The sequence below is a fragment of the Mirounga angustirostris genome, unplaced genomic scaffold, assembly GCF_029215605.1.
Source record: "Mirounga angustirostris isolate CCGP_5_RB_7025 unplaced genomic scaffold, mMirAng1.0.hap1 SCAF_15, whole genome shotgun sequence".
Taxonomy (NCBI): domain Eukaryota; kingdom Metazoa; phylum Chordata; class Mammalia; order Carnivora; family Phocidae; genus Mirounga; species Mirounga angustirostris.
Genome location: NW_026991723.1, coordinates 85,561,550 through 85,586,074, shown reverse-complemented (window position 1 = coordinate 85,586,074; position 24,525 = coordinate 85,561,550). Strand labels below are relative to the sequence as shown.

General features: G+C 47.4%; 1 protein-coding gene across 7 annotated transcripts in view; it reads right to left on the bottom strand.

The window, feature by feature from the left end:
• RALGPS1 (Ral GEF with PH domain and SH3 binding motif 1) overlaps positions 1-24,525 on the bottom strand; it is a 315,913-nt gene that overhangs the window by 169,088 nt on the left and 122,300 nt on the right. For all 7 annotated transcript variants that reach the window (XM_064579740.1, XM_064579737.1, XM_045883159.3 and 4 more), the window contains one exon: positions 6,529-6,612. In XM_064579740.1, coding sequence (XP_064435810.1) covers positions 6,529-6,612 — 84 coding nt within the window. The remainder of the gene's footprint in view (positions 1-6,528; positions 6,613-24,525) is intronic.

The following is a 24,525-nucleotide window of genomic DNA, read 5'->3' as shown; positions in this document are numbered from 1 at the left end:
ACCTTGAAAAACGGGTAGACTTCCAGCAGGTAAAGACAGGATTGGGATATGGCAGTATACACCACGACTGGGTAGGGCTGAGCGAACCGACGGGTCTGGTGTTGCAGGTGCTCTGTGGGATCAGGGCAGAGGGAGAATCAAAGCTGGGAAGGGCACTGAAGGCCAGATGGTGGAGGTCTGGAACACCAAGGTGACAAGAAGGTCCTTAGGTGCTATTCTACATGGGGAGACTTCCAGAGGTTTCCGAGCAGAGAAGTGACAGAGCTTTCCGTAGGGGCAGGGACACCCATTAGGAAGCTGATGCAGTGGTCCAAGTGACAGGCGGGAGGCCTGAGCTAGGGCCATGCTGAAGGAGATGGAGAGAAGGGGCAGATAAGAAAGACATTACACAGGTAGAATCAGCAAAGTTTCAAACATTTTTAATTCTCTTTTCTAACTACAAAATTTAAGAGAAGCTTAATGCAGAAAACAAGGGACACAGAGATAGGCACAAAAGGCAGAAATCATTTGCACCCTCATTCTCGTATACAGACCACCATGACAGACATTGTGGTTTCTGTCCTTCTACTCTTCCATACACAGAACATACATCTGTCTTTTTCAACTAAATTGGTATATATTCATCATATTATCACAAGAATTTTTATAAGTGACTAAATATTCCTCTACAACATAACGTTTAGCAGCTGCCAAATATTCCATCTTAGGGATGTACCATCATTGAGTGACCTCCTATCGTTGGATAACTTATTTCTAATTACTTTGTTGTACTAAACAATGCCGTGGTGAGCACCTTTATACATATATATTTATTCATTTTTAATTAAGGTCTTAGAATAAATTCCAGTAAGGTGGAATGAATAAAAGTATGTGTACTGTTTTTTCAAAAGTATATATTAAAAAATTGGCCTCCGAAAGGTCTATTTGTTTATCCATCAACAAGTTTGAATTGATCCATGTCTTCATGCACTGGCAAGTACCAGTTATTACAATTCTTTTTTTAACTAACCTAATGGACAAAATAATGTCTCATTGTTTCTATTTTGCATTTCTTTCATAACTATTCAATTAACATCTTTTTTGTACTTTTTTTTTCAGGTTTTTGTTACAAATATTTATGGGCCATTTGTACTCTCTGCCTTGTGAATTACCTCCCCAGGCCCTTACCCATCTTTCTCTCTCTTTTTTTTTTTCTTACCCATCTTTCTAATGGGACATCTGTCCCCTTCCTATTGATAAGTAAAAGTTCTTTGTGTGGTAAAGAAAATACATTAACCCTTTGTGGGCCATATACTGTACCAAGAACGTAGAGAAATTGGTACTCTTATACACTACTTGCGGGGGGGTACAAATTCATAGGACCATTTGGAAGAGCAACTTAAATATACCTTTCAAGATGTTAAACTTACATTCTCCCTAGAATTTTTATCTTATGAGAAAACAGAAATTTGGAGGAACTCATCTACAAGGATTCAACAAAGCACTGTTTTATAAAGAAAAAGAATAGGGGAAAAAATGCCCATCAATAGGAAACTGGTTACATAAATAATGGTATCACCTCAGACTTTGAAAAGAAGTCACTATGGAAGGAAGTAAGCTGTTGGAATTATTACATAGGAAGTTTGTCTATTCTTCCCCATTTATTTTTGCAATCATTTATTTATATCAGAAAGGACTCATGGATATTTATTTTATACTTTGGGTTATTTGTTGCTTAAATTGCTCTTTGGCCACTGAAAGCTCTTTCAGTTGGCTCTTGTGTTCCTTTGACCTACCCCTAGCATTGTTTTGGTTGGTTGGTTGGTTGGTTTAAGCACTTCCTTATTTTCTGGTACCACTACAGGCTCATCAAGATGCTACTGCCCCAGTATTAAACCAGCCATTTCTCCAAGGAGCCTTGGTTCCTTTGATTAGAGAATGGTATTAGAAACCAAGATTTGGGTGCCAGGTGTGCTTATTCCTACAGGGCTGTCACTGTTTCTATGTCGTCTTGGCTGGTAGCAAGGTAATGTATGCGTGTGTGTGTGTGTGTGTGTGTGTACTAACACATGTGCATATACATATCTATAAATATTTCTATATGTAACCATCTGTATGTATCTGTATCAAAATAAATATGAGTTCATATTGATGTCTTAGCCTTCTACCCTTGCTTGTCTGTAACTTTCCACTCCAACAGTGAAAAACCTGGGTCCTATCATCTGCCACCCTTTTCCTTAATTGTTCAATTCCAGTATTCATGTATAATGGCTTCAGAATTGTTACCCAATCCCCCAGGGAAGCAACTACATCAACTAGAGTACAGAGCATATATACAGTTCCTTTTGTCTTTAGTCTTACAGGTTCCATTCATTTCCAAAGTTACTTAGGTCAGCACCTTTTCCCCTCACCTACCTCAGTGATGTTGTTCACACATTTATAACTCGTTTGGATTTTTTGGTTATGTTCTGCATTCCACTCTAGGATTCCTTTATTTCTGCAATACATTTTTTAAATTTGCATATACTAAAGTTTGCTCTTGGTGCTGTAAAGTTCTATGGGTTTTCACAAATGCATAGTGTCATGTATCCAATGACACTGTGTATCATACAGCATCATACAGAATAGTTTCACCACCCTAAGAAATCCTCTGTGCTTCACCTACTTAACACTCTCCCCTTCTTAAACCTCTGGCAACCACTGATGGATCTGTTTAACATCTCTATAGTTTCACCTTTTACAAAAATGTTTTTACATTCCCCAGAATGTTTTTAAAAAGCTAGGGGTGGGGGAAGGATGGGGGAAGGTGGAGGTAATCATACATATGTCACTTTTTCAGACTGGTTTCTTTCACTTAGTAATAAGCATTTAAGATTCATCCATGTCGGGGCGCCTGGGTGGCTCAGTCGTTAAGCGTCTGCCTTCAGCTCAGGTCATGATCTCGGGGTCCTGGGATCGAGCCCCGCATCGGGATCCCTGCTCCGCGGGAAGCCTGCTTCTCCCTCTCCCACTCCCCCTGCTTGTGTTTCCTCTCTCGCTGTGTTTCTCTCTGTCAAATAAATAAATCTTTAAAAAAAAAAAAAAGATTCATCCATGTCTTTATATGGTTTGAGGGCTTATTCTTTTTTTTTTATTGATGAATACTCTTCCACTGTATGGATTTACCAATTTGTCTATCCATTCACCTATTGAAGGACATCTTAGTTACTTTCAGTATTTGACAATGCTGAATAAAGTTGCTATAAACGTGAGCGTGTGCACATGTGTGTGTATGTGTAGACATAAGATTTCAAAGAAGCTGGATAAATATCTAGGAGTGTAACTGCTGGACTGTACCATTTTGCATTCCCACCAGCAATGAATGAGAGTTTATGTTGCCCCAGATAGTTGCACCTGGTACCATCATTGTTTGTTTGATTTTAGCCATTCTAACAGGTGCACAGTGTTTTGCATTTCCCCAGTGACAAATGCTATTGTTGCTATTTGTACTTCCTTGGTGAGGTGTCTAGATATTTTGCCCATTTTTTTTTTTAAAGATTTTATTTATTTGAGAGAGAGAGAGCACATGAGAGGGGGGAGGGTCAGAGGGAGAAGCAGGCTCCCTGCTGAGCCAGGAGCCCAATGTGGGACTCGATCCTGGGACTCCAGGATCATGACCTGAGCCGAAGGCAGTCGCTTAACCAACTGAGCCACCCAGGCGCCCTTGCCCATTTTTTAATTGAGCTGTTTTCTTACTGTTGAGTTTTAAGAGTCTATTTTGGATACAATTCTTATATCAGATATGTGTTTTGCAAGTATTTCCCCAGGCTGTGTTTCATCTTTTAATTTTCTTACCAGCATCTTCTGCAGAGTAGAAATTTCTAATTTTAATGAAGTCCAACTTATCAGTTTTTTCTTTCACGGATTATGTTTTTGGTGTTACATCTAATAACTCATCACCAAAGATCGTGTAGATTTTCTTCCACGTTTTCTCCTAAAAGTTTTATAGTTTTGTCTTCTACATTTAGGTTTATGATCCATTCTGAGTTAATTTTTATGAAAAATCTATTGTCTGTGTCTAGGTCCATTTTTTTTACATACATAAAAAATGTTCCAATTGTTCCAGTAGCATTTTGTCAAAGAAATTACTCTTCTTCCACTGGGACAGGTTCATATATATGTATATATAGTTAAATTCTCAAAAGAACACATGATCCAAAAAAGGCTGAGCACTTCTGTGTTCTACGGTGAACTCCTTGGTGCTGAGATACAAGCCTGGCCCATAACACACACTCAGTGAACTTGGCTGGCTCCTTCCATCCCTCTATGAGGAATATGAACAAATCCCAAGGGACTCAGATCCCACAGAGGAGCAGGCAAGCCCACCAAGTCTGACCAGGACACTGGCCACTGGGTTTCTGGTTTGGCCACAAGAAGCTTCAAATCTGCTAGCAACCTCTTTCCAATCAGCTGATCTTCATGTTCCCTCTTATTTTCCCCCAAAATGTTGGATGTTTACTACATGGCAGACACTGCGCTAAGAGTTCTTCATATACCATTTCACTAAATCTCCACACCAACTCTGCAAGGTGAGTCATATTATTATTCCCACTTACAGATAAGGAAACTGAGGCTCAGAAAGGTAACTGACCTGCTTTCCTTATCGAGAGTCTGATGGGGAACCTTGTTCTCACATAAAAAAGTCTGCCAGGAAGGGATGCCAATCAGTTCATCTCAGAGAAAGCAGCCCCAGTGGCTGACGAGAGCTGGCTGGTGGCCAGTTTTCAAAATAGAGCTACGAGGGCTGTGTCCAGAAGCCGCTCACTCTGAATAGTTGACAGGCTGGCAGTAAGACCATTTCTCAAAGCGTTCTGTTTGGGAAAATGCACCTTCAATTCTGGCTCACTTCACCCACTTGGTCTGATCTGGACACAATGCAATCATTCGCAGAACAAGCTGCACCACCCTTTGCCAAGCTGACCTGGCCTCCGCGTGCAAGGCAGATTACATCAGAGAGCCCAGCAGCCCTCCTCTGGGAGCTCTGTGGCTGGTCAGAGGTGGGACTGAGCTGGCTCCCAGTCAAATAGTTTTGCGAAGGAAACTATGAATCCTCTGATAGCGTGTGCACATCTGTTTTATTTTTTAAAGCCTAAGCTTGGTTGAAAAGGGAGATTTTTTGAAAAGAAAGAAAAAAGAAACAAAAGGCTTCAGAACTTCTCTTTTCAAAACAAACAAGTATATACAGCCCCTACTCCGGGTGCATCTAGACCCTTCTTAGTTCCTATTATAACAACAATAATGCTAACTCCAGTCTTGATCCTCAGATGGAAAGCTGGTTCCTCTCTGGGGCTCTCCTCATCCTTGGGTGCTAGCCGAGGCTGGGGAAGCCTGGGGAGGGCTGGGCAGTGGTGATGCATAGGGCCCGGCATTTCTGAGCAGGGAGGCCCAGCTTCAGGGACGGCCCAAAGGAAACCCAGGCCCATCACCCCGAGGTCCAGTCATGCACACTACACAATCTCTAATCCACTATCCTCATTTGAAACCAGAAAAACAAGAATAAAGAAGATAAGCTGTCAATAGCACCATTTGGGGGTTTGGCCCACCCAAAGGGGGTCTTACAGGGTAGCTTACCAGCAAAGATCACATTCTGGCAGATCGGCTAAGAAGCCAGAAGCCCACTGCCCTTAGCTGGCCCAAGCCCCCATCATCCTTCCCTTAAGTGGGGGTGCAAATCTTCATACCTGGAGCAAAGGTTCTGGTTGGAGCAAGTCAGTGTGCAGTAATATGTATGAGGCTAGTGGCCTGGCCATCAGGCCCTCAAAGAAATTCAATTCAACGAGTGTTTTCTGAGCATCTCATTCATTCATTCCACATATATTTACTGAGGGTCTATTGTACACCTGACACCTCACAAGGTGGCGGGAGGTGCAGTGGTGAACGAGACAGAGTCCGCAGACTGGCGTGGAAGGTGAAGGCAGAAGAGTTCTACAGAGTGAGCACAGATGAGCAAAGGGCCACATGGAGACAGAAGCACAGGGTGCAGTGAGGGAATGTCTGACAGCGAAGACCTCACACAGGCTGGGGATTCATGGAAAGCTCCCCACAGAAGTGACATTCAGGCTGATCAGACTGGGAGCTGAACAGGGAAGAAGAATTCTGAGCTGAGAGTATAGCACATCTGGGGGCCTGACGGGACAGAGATATGGTGCATCAGGGAACAGAAAGAAGGCTGACCAGAATGGCTAAAGCCCGTAGAACAGGGGAAGGGACAAGAGATGGGGCGAGAGGGGTGGACAGAAACCAGACCCACTGTGCAGGACCTTGCAAGGCAATTAAGGGGCTCCAGCCTTAGCTTGCGTGAAATTGGAAGCCCATGAAGTGATTTAAACCCAGGAAAGATGTGTTCAGTTCCACCTGCTGCGAAAAAGGACTGTGCAGGCAAAAGGACTGATGGGCGGGGTGGTTCAGGAAGAGAGGTTTGGACCTGGGCCAGGTGCCTGGGATTGAACCCTGGCAGGGTGCCCAGCTGACAGGGGACGAGATTGCTACCTGCTCAGGCACACCGCTTACCTGGTTAAACCTCCGGGTAAAGGCCACAACGTTGGGGGCGAGACTATGTTTCTCCTTCTTACTCCATCCACAGCTGGCAAGTTCCTAGGAAGCACAGAGTCAATTTCAACAGTGATTCTTCCTAATCGGGATGCAAAACACACCAGGGGCATCTAATTGGAATGCAGACATGGACAGGGAAAAGGGCTGAAGCCCTGGCCATCCTTTTCTTCACCACGGTGGGTGAGGGTTCTCCTCCTCTGGAGAGAAGGGCTGGATCTGAAGATGGAGGTGCGGCCCCGGGCCCCCTCACCCCTGAGGTGAGGATGGGAAGTGGGATACTTTTCTCCATAACCCCAGCCACATTTCTCAGGGCTTCTGTTCCAAAATATCCTTAACAGCAAACTGCCTGTCTGCCAGCTCCCTTGGGACCAGAATTCCCTTCTGAAAGCAAACTAAGAGAGGGCATGTGTTAGCTAGCTGGATTTATCCCCCCAGGTGAACTTAAAGTTAAAATATGGCTAAAGGATCTCAGAGCTCATTGGCCATTCCTCTATTCCTGGAATCAGAGAATATCCTGGCCCAAGCCCACTGCAGTCAGAGAAGCTTCTGGAACTACCTCACATGGCTTTCCGAAGTCGGCCCCTCCTCTATCTCGTACAAGCAACAGGGGAGCAGAAGGAGAGGTTGTCTTTAACATCTTCTTTTCTAGCAGGTTTCATGTTACAACCTGAATCATCAAATTACCTAAATTTTACCTATCAGTGAGGCTGGTTCCTACCCAGGGGAGCCAACAGGAGCACTCTACCAGGATGACTTGGGGTGCATAAGAGAACCAGGGAAAACCCATTACCCATTGCCCAGCATGCTCAGCTTGTGGCTTGGGAGCCCTGGCAAAGAATGGAAGAAAAGAGGCAGATTAAAGTTCTCTACCTCTGAGTTACAAGCCCTCCTTTTAATTCATATCAGGCCTTGCTATTATTAACATTTTTTTTTGCCACACATCTGGAACTTTAATAAGATCGTTAGTGAGAGCCAGCTGCCCACCAGCTGGAACGGGGGTCCACTAGGAAGTCAGGGAGGGCAGTGGGAGTGGCCAGAGACAAAACCTGTTGGCTGAGCAGCTGTGCCCAAAGTGCTATACCCTTCGAATGCTTCTCGGGACCCAACTATAAGCCACAGACAGGCGGGCACTGTGTGAAGCCTGGCTGGAGGCAATGGACAGCTCAGGATACAAGAGCCGATGGCCTGGACCTGAGAGCGCCCGGCCCCCAAGCCAGGGCTATGCACGCAGCTCCTCCTCCGGCTGCCTCCCTTCTGCAAATGCACCATTCTCCTCCCGGTCACCCACACGGGAAACACGACCATCCCTGACCCTTCAGTGCAGACCCCAAGTAATAGCCATGACAAGGCTGCTAACTAGTGCTGCCATTCAGCAAGAGCCTCCGCACGCCTCCTGTCATCTCGCGCCACTCTCACCGCCTCTGTTTAGCAAAGAGGAAGGGTTCAGGATTCATCCTCTTGAAGGAAAACCTTGACCCTATTTCTTTTCAAAAGTAAGCGTGAACCTCTTTGAGACGTAGGATTTACCTGTTTACCATGATTCTTCCCATTCTGAAAATGTGTATTCGACCTGCCTCAGTTACACTGACTTCTCCCCTTTAGAACATATGCTTCAATTGTTTTTGCAAATGTGTATCACTGCCCTTTCCAAGTTTAATTGCGAGAACAAGAGCCTCCTTCCTCTGTGGATCCCAAAACCAGTCCTGGAAAGCTATGGGTTATAATCAGATAGAAAAGAGAATTCATAAACCTGGCAATCAAGGCCTGGGGCATGGTTGTTGCCCAGTTTCTGGCTGATAGTTGCTCCTTCTGTTTTATTCCCGAATTCTTTAATAAACGGCAAAAGTTATATACATGTATGTGTGTGCATGTGTGCACACATTTTAATTACATGTACACATTTAATTAAGAGTCTATAATCTTATTTATTATTAGACAGACCCAGCCCCATCCTGGCCTCCACACACCAGCTGCGTGATCTTCTGGGACACCATCTTCTCAGAATCTCAATTTTCACATTTTTTTTTTTTTAAGATTTTATTTATTTATCTATTTATTTATTTATTAAAAGATTTTATTTACTTATTTGACAGAGACAGAGAGCAGGAACACAAGCAGGGGGAGTGGGAGAGGGAGAAGCAGGCTTCCCACTGAGCAGGGAGCCCAATGTGGGACTCGATCCCAGGACCCTGGAATCATGACCTGAGCCGAAGGCAGCCACTTAATGACTGAGCCACCAGGCGCCCCTCAATTTTCACATCTTAAAATGGGTATGACACTTTATTTATCTATGAAGCTCAACATGACGATTAAATGAGATTAAGGCATGCAGAGCACATAGCACGGAACAAGTACTCAGTAAAGTTTATCTCCCTTCCCCTCCCAAGGGTCCCACTGCTGTCAGACTCAGCGAGAGCTCCAAACACCCTCTTCTGTCCCCCACACCATGCTCTCATTGGGATCTTAAATTATTAACAAAATCTATTACTGTTTCTCTCTCACTTTGCTGATGTCATGCACGCAAGAACCAAAGCAAGAACTCAATACACTTGCCCTCCATTTATTTGATTGGAACATTTCTAAGACCCTGATTCATAAATTGTTTGTACACTTCTTAGGCTTTGACAATTCCCTAAAGAACCTTTTATACTGAGAGACATATAACATTAAAAATTAAAGCCTCAACAGAGTAAAACATTATGTTTGAGGGGTTCTTTGATGAAATGGATGGAGCAAAGGCCTTGAGAGCCAAAAGACCCTGCTCTGAATCCCAGCCCAGCCATGTAATTCCTAGGTGACCCCAGGCAAGTTAACCTCTGCCGGAGCTGGTTTTGTCACTGATGAAACAGGGACACCGAAATCAATTCCACAGACTGGTGGCAGAACTGAAAGAGGTAGAGCGTGGCAGAGGAGGTGACATGTAGGGCCCAGGTTTGGCTCACAGCAGATGGCAAGCAGCATGTGTTGAATGAATGGAGTATGAGTGTTCCTCAGTGTTGAAATCTCCCAAATTCAGGGCAGAAAGATTTATCAGGATGTCAAAAGAAATAAGACCATTCTATCTGCACTAAAACAAGTCCTGGGCCCAACCTCCTTGGCCCTCTTCTTCTTCTGTGTTTGGCCTTATAGGATTACAAGAGATTCCATCTGTGTGAAGTGGGTTTGGAAAATGTGAAGTAATAGAACAAAACTCTTCCAGTCACTAATGCCTGAAAAAGGTCTATGCTATGGAACCGATCTGAGTGTAATTAAGTTAAAACTGACCAGAGGAGACAGGGCTGGTTCTAGAAGGAGACAAGGGGCTGAGCTGAGACTGGTGGCCCCGCATCCCTGGTGAGCCACTCAGCAGGCCCTGGGGTGCCACATGCCTCCTCCCAAGGGCGCCGGGGCCCTGATCTCGCCCAGTCTGTCCTTGGCTCTGAGTTCTCTGCTGAGGTCAACTGGATGTGAAAGAAGAGTACGAGCCTGCAGTCCTTTGCCAGCTTCCTCCGGGGCCTCTCCTCTGTCATGTGGATGCTCCCTGGCTTCCTCAGGGACAAAACAGAAGCTGTGAGAAGAAAACTTTCTGCCACCAAATGTGCAAATTCAACTGTGTCCTCTCCCTTCCTCAGCTTCAATGGAAGAGAGACCCTTTCCTCTGGGGGGTCTGCTCTCCTCCTGGGCACTGGGTGCCATCCCCTCCCCTGCCCAGAAGCCTGCACCTTCACCCCCTTCCTCTCCATGAAGAATAGTGATAGGATGATAACAACAACAAGGACAGTTATGATGAAGGACATCTTTTGCAGGCCTCCAGCTCCTCCGGCTCCATCTTTTTCTTCTCCTTCCCAGTGAATTTCCTCAAGGGGCTGTCAGTACCACTTCGCTCTCCACCTCCTTCCCTGCCCCTACTCCACTGACACTGCTCTGCCCTCTCCGGGTGACAGCCTCCTGGCCAGGCAGCCGGCCCCTGCTTCCCGCTCCCTGTCCTTGCCCTTCAGCACTGTGGTCTCTTGTTGTCTTCTTGCATCTCATGACCACCATTCCCGGTCCTTTTTTCTGGTTGCTTTTTTCTGATCTGGCACTTTGCCCCACTTCCACTTAAATCTGTGCACTGTCTTCTTCTGTACAGCTCCATGTCCATACTCCTCCACGGAAACCCACATCCACTGCCTAGGTTTCTCTCCTGAGCCCCAGGTCAGGATATTCAGCCACCTCCTGGCCACACCCTCGTTGGTACCCCACAGGATCCTCAACGTCAGTGGGCCCAGAACCCAAAGGAGCCTGACCAGCTGCCTCAAATAAAAAAATGTAACGGCATGAGAGTCATTTAGACACTCGTTCTGACAGGCGAAGGAGAATGTTTATTACAAAGAAACTGGGAAAAAATTTCTAACCGATACAAAAACAACTTTTTCTTAATGCAAGCATTCCTAGGTGACAGCAAGGGTCAACACTGCTTTCAGTTCCCCTTGCAAGCTTCTTGGGGCCACGCTGCCAGGAACACCTCCACAAGCTGCCAGCTTTGTGCATAGGGGTTTGGGAGTCAGACCGTGTCTGGGGTCAGTGAGGTAAGGCCCTGAAAGAGGAGACCTGGGGAGCAGGACAAGTCCTCCCTGAAGGCCCCACAGGATCTAGGCCACAGGAAGTTGGTGCCAACACATGGCCCTTCCACACATGTGCTTGATTCTGACTGCAGTCTTTTCCACATCACGTTCCTAAAACATGTCCTCATTGAACATGCATCACTTTAAGGAAAGGTCACTAAATCTGACTTCACAGAGTACCAGCAGGCCGCCACCCGCCAAGGGCCCCACATTACTATTTTGCTCCCTCCTCCACCCTCCACGTTTCTCTCCATTCCTCCCATTCTAATATCCGGAACGATCTTCAGAAGAATTGGTGGGACAATCACACTTAGTCAAAGGAGCTCTAAAAACATCCCAGTGGGGGATGACCCACCGAGGCAGTCAGGGGGTACAGTGCCAGTTTCGGGGTAGGGGGTGGGGTCTGACCAAGGAGTAAGGCATTTTAGGGCCTAGACTCTGGTGACACGGTTAAGAACAGGCAAATAACAGAGTGACTGCCATGTCCTTCAGGGACTATCAGGCCTTATCACCCTTAAGGAAGCCATAGTAGCCAAGGTGTGTGAGATCCACATGCTCCTGGTGTGGAAGTGGGGGTTCTGGGGCTGAAGGTAGGAATGACAGATCCTCCATGGGGACCTCCCACCAGAAACCCAGCAGCGAGGCTGGCTCTGGTCTCAGGAGTGAACTGGGAGGGCACAGGGTCGAAAAGAGAGAGACCACGGACCCAGCAGTTAAGGAGTCAGAGGGACTGGGGCTGACCTGCAACCAACTGGCTCTGGGATCCTGGGCAAGTCACTTCCACTCCCAGGACCTGGCCCTGCTCATCTGAAAACTGCAATGATATCGCCTCTCTCACAGAGTAATTATAAGAGTAAATGAGATGGTATTTGTTCACTGCTTAGCACACTGTCTGATACATTGTAAGTACTTTCAATGCGTATCTTAAATAAATAAAATACTGCTCAGGGAAAAGGGCAGCATAGAGCAGGTGGGAGCAGGGGCAGATGATCCAGGCCAGGAGACATCCTGGAGTCTGATGGGGATGACTGAGAGCAGTCCCTGAGCAGTAGGACTCCCAACTATGCCCGGGATGAGGGCCAAGGCCCAGCTAGAGAAGCAAAAGCAAGATTTACTGACTACCAACTTTGTGCCAGGAACTGTGCTAACACTTGGCACGTGCCATCTCATGTCATCCTCACAGGACCCTCAAAGCAGGTGCGACTGCTATGACCTCCAGTTTCTAAATGAAAAGCCACATAACAAGTAGGTGAATTAATTTGCCCAGGCCACACCCGCAGTCGGTGATACTGGTAGCGTAAGCCTGTCCTCCCCAAAGCCAGGACAGAGCTGCAGGCCTCACGGGGGACTACTCCAGCAGGCTCCCAGCCTCGAGGAGAAGTGGGCGGTATGAAGGATCAGACCAAAGCAGAGGCTGGGCTCAGAACAGCAAGGTGGCCAATGTGGCTGGAGCGGAGCAATGGGAGGAGAGGTGGTGACAAAGGAAGCAGGTTGGGGGGTGGGAGGCCAGGTCATAGCCCAGCCTGGAGGGCAAGTAAGGAATGGATTTTATTTTATCAAGGGGGGTGGGAAGGCAATGGAGGGACTGGGCAGAGGTAGCTCCCAGAGCCTCACGCACGTATTAGGTTTTATTGCCCTGATGACATGAGCAAGAGAGTGGCAGAGTGGATGTAAACCCATCGAGTGCTCTTCTGCTAGACTAGAGTCTAGTCTGTACTATAATCTCATACACGGGGTATAGTGTTCTCCCGGGAGGGCAATTCCACTTTAGTAATTTGAAATAAACTCCTGCAAGGGACTATGTGTCTATGGAGACGGGAGGGAGGCAGGGCCCCAGGAGAAATGAACATGAGGGCCTCCAGAAGGCCTCAGAACCCTGGCTGGACAAATCACAAGAGGAGGAAAGAATCACTGGAGACAAATGGGCACCTTCTTTGGCATCAGAGTATGTGTCTGGGGGGCAGAGATCATTGAATGAGTACAAGTAATTCATCTTTCTCAGCTTTCAGTCCAACTAATTTCTATAGAGTAACAACTCACAAGCACCACTGTTTCATCAACTCCTCAAACCACCGTCTGCTTAGGACACATGTAGATTAAGGGTCATGAAGACAATGCAAATTTCCCAAAACATTCCCTATCCAGCCCCAGTACTGTGTGGCTGTGCACAATTAGAACCAGCTGTCAACGAAGCCAACGGCAACCCTGTGAACAGTCCCCCGTCCATGTGACAGAGAAAAGGCCCCAGTGAACAGAATGGAGAGCAGCTACCGGCAGCTCAGCTCACCCGGATTCCCAAGCCCGATACAAGGCCCACAGGGCCACCGGTTCCTTTTCCACTCTTACGCTAGGGACTGTGCTCGATTCCCTTTCTCCATATTCTTGGGAAATGCTTTTTCCAAGTAATAGCATTCAGATGTTGGCTTTTAGAAAACAATACAGTTTGGCTTTTTTGATTAGGGACCCAGTAAATGTTCATGACAGAAAACCTGGACAACACAGAAAGTCCATAGAAGAAAATGTAAACTATCCATTAACCTAAAACCCAGAGAAAACTAAAGTTTACACTTGATCAATAATAAGGACAATAAGAACAACTAATATTTGCTGAGTGCTTACTAAGTGCCACGTACGTCAATTACTGTCCATCTGCTTGTCCATTGCTCAGTGAATCCTCACAAGCAGCCCAGGAGGTAAGTACTGTTACTGCCCCATTTTGCAGATGAAGAAAGGGAAACCTAGTTGGAAATGTTAAGCAATTTGCTCAAATCCTCATATATGGTCAGTGTGAGAGGCAAGACTCAAACCCAAGTCTGTCAGTCTCACAAGCCTGGACGCAGAGCCACAGAACACCTCTGCCTGCAGGGCGGTGGCCACGGCCCACGCACAGCGCAGGCCCACACATATGTGCACACACGCTTGCTTGCTCCCTCGAAAACCGAGCTTCTGCCATGTCTGTGGCTCCACAGCCTGCTGTTGTCCTCACTACACTTGCTCACATCTCCCGTCCCTCCTTTTGCAGAGTTCCTGTGACAGGCACTACACCTCCTAGAAACAAGTCATCCTCATTGTCCCTTGTGGGTTTCCCTCTGAGTTCTAGAAGGAAATTTTAGCTCGTCCTTTCACTCTGCTTTGGTTTTCCGCAACATCTCATCTGCTGCTCAGACTGTTTTCAGTCTGAATTCGGGAATCACATTTTTTGGCACAATCGAATCCTTCCCATTCTTGATCTTCACATGCCACAGGGTCACCCTGAACACTGCTGGGAACACAAAATGAAATTTCTGGAAGTACCTCCTTCACGGGAAGACACAGGTTCGGACCTAGACTTCGCACTGCCTTCCATTTATTGGCCAACTAAAACTTTTCTATGTCTGGTGAGTATGCTAAACACCACGTCGGAAACTGGAAAAGTTAACTCAGAGGTTCCAGGGCCACATGATTTTACCAGTGAGTCCTCTCAGACTTTTAAAGAACACCTAATTCGGGGCGCCTGGGTGGCTCAGTTGGTTAAGCGACTGCCTTCGGCTCAGGTCATGATCCCAGGGTCCTGGGATCGAGTCCCACATCGGGCTCCCGGCTCAGCGGAAAGCCTGCTTCTCCCTCTCCCACTCCCCCTGCTTGTGTTCTCTCTCTCACTCTCTCTCTGTCAAATAAATAAATAATATCTTAAAAAAAAAAAAAAAGAACACCTAATTCTTATGCTAAATAATTTATTCCAGAGCACAAAAAGTAATGGGAAGAAGTCCCAAACCCTGATACCTAACAAATACGGAACAAGGGGGAAAAGAATGACCCCATATGACCTGGCAGGTCTGTCTAAGAAATACAAGAATAAGCTAATATTTTGAAGATCATTAACATAATAGCAGCATATCAATAAATCAAAGAAAAAAATGTGATACAATTCTCTCAGACATTGAAAGGTAATTAGCAAAATGCAACGTTCCATTTGAGATTTAAAAAGAAAAAAAAAAAAACAGGGGCGCCTGGGTGGCTCAGTCGGTTAAGCAGCTCAGGGTCATGATCTCAGGGTCGTGAGATGGAGCTCTGCGTCAGGCTCCGTGCTGGGCACAAAGTCCACTTGAGATTCTCTCTCTCCCTCTCCCTCTGCCCCTCCCCCCACTCATACGCACTTCCTCTCTTCCTCTCTCTCAAATAAATAAATCTTTAAAAAGAAAAAAGTCAAACTTCTTAGAAGCTTAGTAATATGTATGTCAAGCCAACAGCCACCATTATAGTGAAGAGAAGAGAAAGACCGCTGGAATTTGAGTTACAATGAGAAACAACAGGTGGTACATGGAGGTTCTTTGTCTGAATCACAGAACAACAAAAGATGATCTGAGTGGCTTTCTTCATTCTCATCAGGATGGTACGTTCATTACCTACGATGGACCTTCAGGCATTAAGCTTGACTTTCTCATGGATCCCTGGTTGAGGAAGGCCCAGCACTGGTCAACAGAAATATCACACAAACCAAGTATTTTAAACGTTCTAATGGCCACATTAAAGGCGGGGGGGGGGAGGGGAGGGAGGGAATGGGTGAAATTAATTTAACTATTTATTTTATTTAACTCAATATATCCAAAATACTATCGTTCTGACCTGCAATCAATATAAAATATGACAAATTAGTGATGAGATAGTTTGATTCTTTTAGTGTACTAAGTCTTTGAAATCTGGTTTTTTACACTTTGGACTAGCCACATTTCAAGTGCCAAGAGCCACGTGCAGCCACCATTTTGGACAACAGAGTTCTCACCAATGTACAAAGGCACGACATTAAAACATAAGGCATACTGGGGTGCCTGGGTGACTCAATCAGTTAAGTATTTCAGCTCAGGTCATGATCTCAGGGTCATGACATCGAGCCCCGTGTCAGGCTCCACGCTGAGCCTGGAGCCTGCTTGAGATTCTCTCTCTCCCTCTGCCCCTCCCCACCCCCACGCTGCTCGCTCGTTCTTTCTCTCTCTGTCTCAAAAAAAAATAAAATATAAGGTATACTCATTGAAAAGGAGGGGTCAGGGCAGGAGAATGGAAGACAAGCCAAGAAGCCCCATCAGTGGGGCCAGGATGAGGTGGGGAGCCAAGACAAGTCAGCTCAGAACCACAGAGCAAGGTCAGCCCAGGACAAGCAGGAAGACTGAGGGGTGATGAACCTGCACATGACTGACCCAGGTTCTTTATGTCCCCATTACATAAGGTCTGTCCCCACCTCCACTCGCTGTCCCCCCAAAGGGAGCTGGAGCTTGTCACTAAGAGTTTAGGTAGGTCCAGCCACAGCTGTTAGAAGGACTCGGGTTACAGATGGAATGACATAAACTCAAAAAGGATGGAGAAAGACACATGCAGTTCACACGGGCAATGTCATGCTTTTATGGGGACTCCCTAAGTCAGGAGTGCTGGGTTCTAACCTCAGCTGTGCCTGAGCCCCCTTGGAGACTCTGGGCCAGTCCTATCCTCTGTGGGGGCTTGGTTTCCTGTCTGTAAAATCCAGTGGCACCGGATGGTCTGTAAGTTCCTCCCAGTTCTCCCATTCTATGAGCAAAGAGAAGTAGAGGCCACGTGTCTGGCTTTATATAAAAACACTATTAAGTAGGACCTGCCTCTGGAGACTGTGTGACCACAGTGGTTTTCCTTCTCCAAGTGTCTTGAGGGGGTGTAAAGAGGCTGAGTCTGAGAGGCAGCTATGAAGGGGTAGGAGGCTCTAGGCCCCACAGGGACGGAGTGGACATGACAATGTGGTGAGGCAGGAGATAGGAAACAGCTGTGGGGGAAGCGGGCTGGGGGCCGATGGGGGCTCATGAGAAGAAAAAAACAGAAATGACCAGTGCAAACTCAGGTTCCAGAAAGACAGAAGGGGAGAGGGAAAAGGGAGGGGAGGGGAGGAGAGGAAGAAGCAGAGGAAGAAGGAAAGAAGAGAGGGAAAAGACAGAAAAAGGCATTCCAAAGCACAAGGGTTCAACTGCAGGCCGTCTCTGGAGGTGGAGTGCGGCGGGCGAGAGGTGCACCCAGGCGGAGCAGGAAGGAAGAGACGGACCTCGAGCTGTGCGGGGCAGGACAAGAACTCAGGAGAGGGAGAAACAAATGGGTAGCACACATGAAGCATCCCACACGTTTTCCATGCTCCTGACAAAAGGCAGGTCTCTGAAGATCTACACGTTAGGAGCACTCACGACTGGCTGGTCGGACATGGAGGAAGCAACCCTGGCCACCTAACACCTAGGACCCATCTGGGGAGGCTGAGACCCAAATCGTGTGGCCCCGACTCTCACCAGACAGGAAGAGAACACAGTGGGAACACACAGATAACCAACCACTGGCCTCATGGCTCCTCCTCATTTTGCAAGGCAAGCAGGGTCCTTCCAGACAAGCTCAGTCCTGTTCCCAGCCCGAGAATAACAGAAATAAAACAACAATAACAATAACAATGGTAGTGAACAACCTGTTGTGTGTGTATGTGCCAGGCACTAGGCTAAATGCTTTTCTTAGAGCGTGTCCCATAATCCTGCACGATGGCATCTGGTGGGGGAGGCTACTGTAGATGGCATCTGTTGGGAAGGGCTATTATTTTTTAATTCATCTCTACATTCGTGCTGGGCTCGAATTCATGATCCCGAGATCAAGAGTTGCACGCTCCACCAACTCAGGCAGCCAGGTGCCCTGGAAGGGCTTTTATTGCCTCCAGTTTACACATGAGGAAAAATGAGACTCAGAGAGTGTAACTAACTTGTCCAAGGTCACACAGTAAATAAACGACAAAACTGCGATTCAGATCGGGTCTGCATGACTCCAAAACCCAGACACTTAACCACCATACTCTAAGCCTGGCCAAGCATTGTTACCACGATCTTCCCCTAACATTTTGAATAATACTGACTGAGGGTCTACAAAGTAGATGGCACTATGGGGCGTTACAACATGAAAAAGACAGGGAGGGAAGAGAACTAACTAGCAGGTACTGCCTGTTTCCTACTTCCTAGGTAGTGTACAATGTACTTTTATCTACTTTATTTTGTTTAACCTCAAAGCCAGACCACGAAGTAACATTTTTTAATGTTCTCCAGGCAGTGTTTAACCAGGTATACTTGAATATAAGACAAATTTCTTCGCAAAACAAAAGATTTTTATATGCTTAGAGTTTTCTATGCCCCCTTTTTTCAGACAGCAATAGAAGCAGCTCCTTACTAGCACCCTATCAAGAAGACAATATTTTGAGCTCTGCAGAATTGTGCGATTTTTTTTGGTCATTGCTAATTTCATGTATATTTTTCTTTTTTTATTACTGTAGTTGACATATAATGTGACATTAGTTTCAGGTGTATAACACAGGGATAGACAATTCTACACATTCTACACGTTACTCGAGTATACGTTACTACGGTAAGGGTAGTCACCATCTGTCACCATACAATGTTATTACAATATTACTGACCATATTCCCTTTGCTATACTTATAGTTTTTACTACTCCATTTTATAGATAAACCATCTGAGGCTCACAGAGATGAAATAATTTATGTAAGTTCATCTAGATAGCAAACAGCAGACACCAGAGCCTGAGCTTTTAATACAAAAAGGTCCCAGAGGGAGACTGAGGTATGAGCTAAGATAACCAGACAGGGACAGGGGCTGGATAGGCTTCATTCGAAAAAAAGGCTGATGGGGGTGGGGGAGGCTACTGTAGAAAATGATGAGCCTGGAGGTGGCACAGGAGCCCGAGGCTGTCCCGGCCCTCAGGATATCCCCCGCCCAGCTCCCTGCGGCGCCAGGCTGACGGCAGAAGGGGCCAAGGGTGAGTGTTCTATCCTTTGAGTTTTTTTTTTCAAACCATCACACTGAAATAGTCTTTTCTCCCCCACCCACGGTAACTTGCTTTTTGATCACAGCAGCTTGAAGCCCCTGGACAGAGCAGGATTTCGGGAAACAAACCAAGACTTTGATAAATCCCAGCAAGGCGACACAGTGCGATGTGTTACAGCAGTGCTGGGCTGTTCTGACATTCCAGCCGTCTGATGTTGACCACAGACGGTTGCTGCACAAGGAGACCGGGAGGAACGGCTCTTTCAGAAACGCTGTTTCCTCTCCTGAAAGGCTAAAAGGAAAAACCAACCTTTCAAATGTTTGATCTATACAGGGATACTTATTCAAATTAAGTGTGAGGAAACCTTTCAGACACTAGAGCCACAAGCAAGCCTCTGATGGCATGAAACCACCTTTTATAAGACGGGAGTGAGACCGTGGCTTCGGACAGCTTCTCGACACTGTCCCCAGTCCCCATCTAATCAGTAATACCCAGCCAGTTTCACCCAATGCCTCCTCTGTGCCAGGCACCGTGCAAGGCTTGGGGACCGAGCGTTGAACAGGCATTTGCCTTCCAGTAGAGAGGACAGACATTGATTACGAACGTGTTACAAGGCACCTAAGAACAAGATCAGAGTGCGACCACAGTGTACCAGGAGCTGGCTTAGCTGACGAGCAGGGACTCACACTGAGTCAGTAACAGAGAGGACTATCATGGAGGGCAGCGTACCCAGCAGAGAACAGCAGGTGCACAGGCCTGGCGGTAAATCCGGGCACCAGGGCGGAAGCCAAAGCAGGTCTGAAGCAGAGGAGTGGGTGGGGAGGGCTGGGAGGAGGGCTGGGAAGGGGCGAGCCGGGTCTCACATGGCCTGTACTCCCATCTTACAGACGTGGGACTGATCTAAGGGGAAACCAGTGGAAGTTTCTGAAGAAGTTCAGTGATGTGGAAGAGGTTTGAAAACTGCAGGGTGGGCAGTAGAGTAGGATGGGGCAGACATGGGTATAGAGCTGTCCTCCGAACTGAGGAGGCGGCAGCAAGAGGGCAGCCCGAAGCTGGGAGGCAGCACTGGGGAGAGAGGTGGAAGGTGGGGAGACGGGTGCAGGGGCTGACTAGGAGCAGAGAATGTGAGAGAGAGGGAAGTCGCCCATGACAGCGCCACGGTTCTGGCCTGACTGGGTCAGGACAACAGCAGGGTTCCAGGGAAAGAATCAAAGGTCTAGTTTGGGGCATGCTGTGGCTAAAGGGTCTACCGGACTTTGGTTGCTGCTTATTCAGCTTCTTGAAGGAAGCACAGCTCTGCCAGCCTACTGACCAAGTCCCAAGAACCCTGGGCATGGCATTCAAAGCCTCCATACTGGGGCCTCCTCCCGCTAGTCTAACTTTCTACACGCCCTTCCCTTCTCCTTCACTCTAGCCAAGCTAACCTGCTATGGTCCCTGCACGTAGTCACTTTCTTCCCAATGGCTTTACCTGTGTTCAAGCTGCTCCTTCTCCCTGGAATGTCCTTTCTCCTGATCTTGTGTCCAAATCCTACCAATTCCTGCAGGCCATGAATAAAGAGGACCCCCTCCAGGATGCTTTGCCCACTGCCCCAGCTACAAGTGTTGGCTCCCCTCCCAGACAGCACTTAGTCTATCCCCTTCAGTGTGGCCCTTATCATTACTTATAGAAATTCCCTACCTTTCCCATTAGACCAGGGACTCCTCATTCATCCTGCGGTCCCTGAGGACACCAGGCAGGGAGCCTCACGTGCGGTAAGTGCTAGACAACTGAACAATAAGCATGGAGCCCACTAGCCCAAGCAGGCCCCAAGGACGCCTCAGCCAGCCGCAGGAAGGTTGTTTGGAAGAACGTCTCTTCTGATGACATTCAAATCTACAACCCCACTCAGAGACCTCAGACACGTGGCTCCCTTGCACAGCAGCTTTCCTCCAGACACCACGCAGACTCAGCACTGCCGCTGGGCCTGCCCGGTCCTGCTCTGGCCACCTCCACGTCAGAGAGCAGCAGCCTGGCACCTCCCACAGCCTCACCATCACCTCCAGGGGTCACCTGGGGTCTGAAATGGACCGTGGGGACGCTGCAGCAGGGGCTGGCCAAGAGGAGGGAAGGGCAGCTGAGGAGCAGGGCTGGGGAGGGACAGTGCGAATCTGCCGCACAGGGATGGGCCCGGGCATAACATTTTGAGAGCTTGCCCTCTCCAAAAAGTTTATCCGCAATGCAGAGGGGAGGAAAAGGAAAAAAAACAAGAGATCACAGCTCATTTTATGAGTAGGTTTTATCCAAGAACCTCATATTTTCCACTGAAGGAAAAGTCGATCTACATCTAAACTTTCAAGACCTACACTCAAGAGCAAGAAACAATCTTCAGCCATAAATTAAAAGCTTGCTTTAAACTCCCACTTCCCCAGAGAGTTGGGGCTTCGCAGCCCTCCATGCCCCAGCAGTTGGGCCCTGCCTGTCCGCCCGTCTAGTCAGAAGGCAAACAACACAGGCTATTTGTAATGAGAGGCAAACACTAATGAATTTCGGAGCACGTCTGGTGCTTGCATTTATGGATCATAAAATCATCTGGCTTCTTCTCCCCCCATGCTGACATGCCAATGAGGCAATCCCGAGTATTTACAGGCAGGAAGGGGCTGCCAGGACCACTCTTTGAGAGGGAGGCTGGGGGTTGAGGGGGATGGCTTGTTAACCTTCCCTTTACATACAAACCCATTTTTATGCTCTTACAATCACAGCCTAAACCTTGGCATGCAAAATCCCATTAAACGGTATTTATTTTTTTTTACATCTTGGGGTGGAAAAGAGAGTCAGCCTAACTGTCTCAATTGCCTAAGGTACAAACCCAGTCAGAAGTTACCAAAATGGCTTTTTAAATACCAGCTAGATATAAAGAAAGGATTTAAAATGCAATTAGATTTTTCCAGTTAAACATATAATTTGTCTAATACACCCTACTAAATTCTAAGTGTCTAGAGGAAAGGTACTTCCATAAAACACAGGCTTTCAGTCTAGGACCACCACACACAGGCTCAGCCACCAGGGCAGACCCCCTCATTGCCCAGCTAAGGCGGAGCCCCGTCCCAGCCACACTGCCATGACCACCCGGGGAGGAAGGGACCACGGTGGCTCTGGGACTCCTTCCATCCAGAGGAGGTCTAGGGGAGCCTCTACGGAACCCAGGTAGCCCTGACTGGAAGCCGACCCTCATTTCTCGAGGAGGCACACATCAGAGACCACAACAGGAGTTCTAAAGTGCAGAATGAGCTCCTGTGGATCTTTCTTGACCCCAAATAGCTATGTGAAGCTCACTTCCTAATGGCCAAGTGTCCCCACATCTGACCTAAGCTGTGTCCAAGCAAAGTCTGTCTAAACATGGATAATTCAGAGCCATTAATTTGTAGGAGCCATCACTCATTCAACCAACTCCTCCCCAGGCCCCGCCCCCCCTTCTCTGTTCAGAAACCTGCACAATATGAACATGAAAGGCACTGACAGGAACAGACTGGTCAGAACCAGAAGGCCCCCAAGAAACAAATGACATATTAGGACAAGGGGACACCGAAAGACACTGGTTCCCCATGACTCGCATTTTGGGGGGTGTCTGCCCAGCTCTTGACCATTCTGGGAACTGCAACTTGTCCTCAACCCCATCACAGGCATATCACCTCCAGTGATATAAACCTGACCCCCACTGGGCCATTAATAATTCCTTATGTATGGATTCGGAATCTAGAAGGAGAGAAAGAGAAAAATGTCAGTATCTAGGGCTCAGGAGCCCTGGGCAGCCATGTTGTTGTTGTTGACCCAGTCCTCCTTGCTGGTAGGGAAGGGTCAGAGGAAGCCAGCGGGAGCCCAGAGAAAAAGAAAGGAGGAAGGGCAGAGAAGGTGAAAGACTAGACTCTGACCAGACTTCCAGGCCCAGAGTCCAGCTTCTCTCCACTTCCAGGTTCCATGAGACACCCCTGGAGGCTTACAGCAAATTCCCCTTTTGTCAAGCTGGCTTGAGCTGTGTTCTGCTACTTGAAACTAAAAACATCCTGACTTACCTGGCCTCCCCCTGTTCTGTTCTCAGCCCATCAGCCTGGATGGTCTCAATGAAGAAAGGGGCAAGGAAGGGATGGGAAGGCCTGATGGAGGCCAAGGCTTGGACAGCCCTTCTCTCAGGGACACCAATCAAACAGGAGTCTGGGGACCTCCTTAGGAGAGTCAGGACTCAGGAAGCATAAACCAGGGACATGACTTCTGAGAGATTCTAGAATCTGCTGACACTCCCGATGTACAGTTTTGCTTTCCTGCTTCCCTCTAGAGGGGTTAGCAGTTAAATTTCAATAAAATCAGGGCTGTGGGCTAATCTTTCAGAGAATGGGAAGGGTGGAGGTTAAGTGAGTATCTTGTCCCTCAGGCACCCTGGGGGACTTCTGCTCTAGGGTATGAAGGTTTCAAGAAGGGAAAGCTAGCCTGAACCCTGAGGCTCAGGGACTCAGAGAAGTGAAGTGAACTGCATGAGGCTACCCAGCAGCAAGTGGAAAGGCCAAGGTTACAACCTAGGTAGGCTATGTACCAAAGTCCATGCTCCCAACCCAACTCCTTCAGTAGATTTCGCCTGCCAACACTTCTTTCCCTAGGGCCTTGGGCAAAGAATTTAAGACCATCAAGAAAATAATAATAATGAAGTTGGACCTCTTCCCCTAACCCCCACCAGAGAGACTATTTACAACACAATCATCAATGAAGGGTGGTCCTGCTGGATGGGGGCGGGGGCTGCTCCGTCCTGCTGAGTGCCTTGGTGGATTTGAGAATGCACACTGGGCTGTATGTGCTGGGGGATCTGAACTGTTCTGCACAGGGAAGGAAGATGGGTGGTCCTGAGAGAGGAATGCAGAGCGGGGAAAGCCAGAAGAGGCCGAGATCAGGTAAGCGGCCCACAATGATGGCACAGCCAGTGGGTGTTTTAGAAATAGTGGTGCCTACAAGGCTTGTTAAAGCCATTGGAGTGGCTCCCAAGGTTCCCTTTCCATGAGTCTCCATGGCTCCCTAGCACTTGTGTGGCAGACTCTTTGGGAGAACTTGCAGGAGTTGCCCCATCACTGTGGTCCAGCATAGAATTGGTGTATGTGACAGAAGTTAAGCCTCTAGTAACTTGCATGGAGAGAAAGCTCTGGCCTTCCTAAATCCATAGAACTGGAATTCAAGATTCAAGGCCAGTTTCTACCCATGTCAGGGAGACATCTGTGTGATGATGATGACAACAACAACGGAGGAAGAAGAAAAAGAGGAAGAGAAGGAACACCAACAGCAACCCTGTACTGAGCACTGATTATGTCCCAGCCAGAGTGCTAAGGAAGGATTTCAATGCATTATCACACAAACCCTCCCAGGAACCCTATGGAGTGGGTACTGTTGTCATCTCTATTTCACAGATGAGATAATGAAGGTTTAGAGATGTTAAGGAACCTGCCCAAATTCACACAGCTGGTTTGTGGTGGAGGCAGGATCTCAAATTCAGCTGTATGAACCATAACTCATGCTGCTAACCAGTATGCCACAGAGTGTCCCCCAAGAT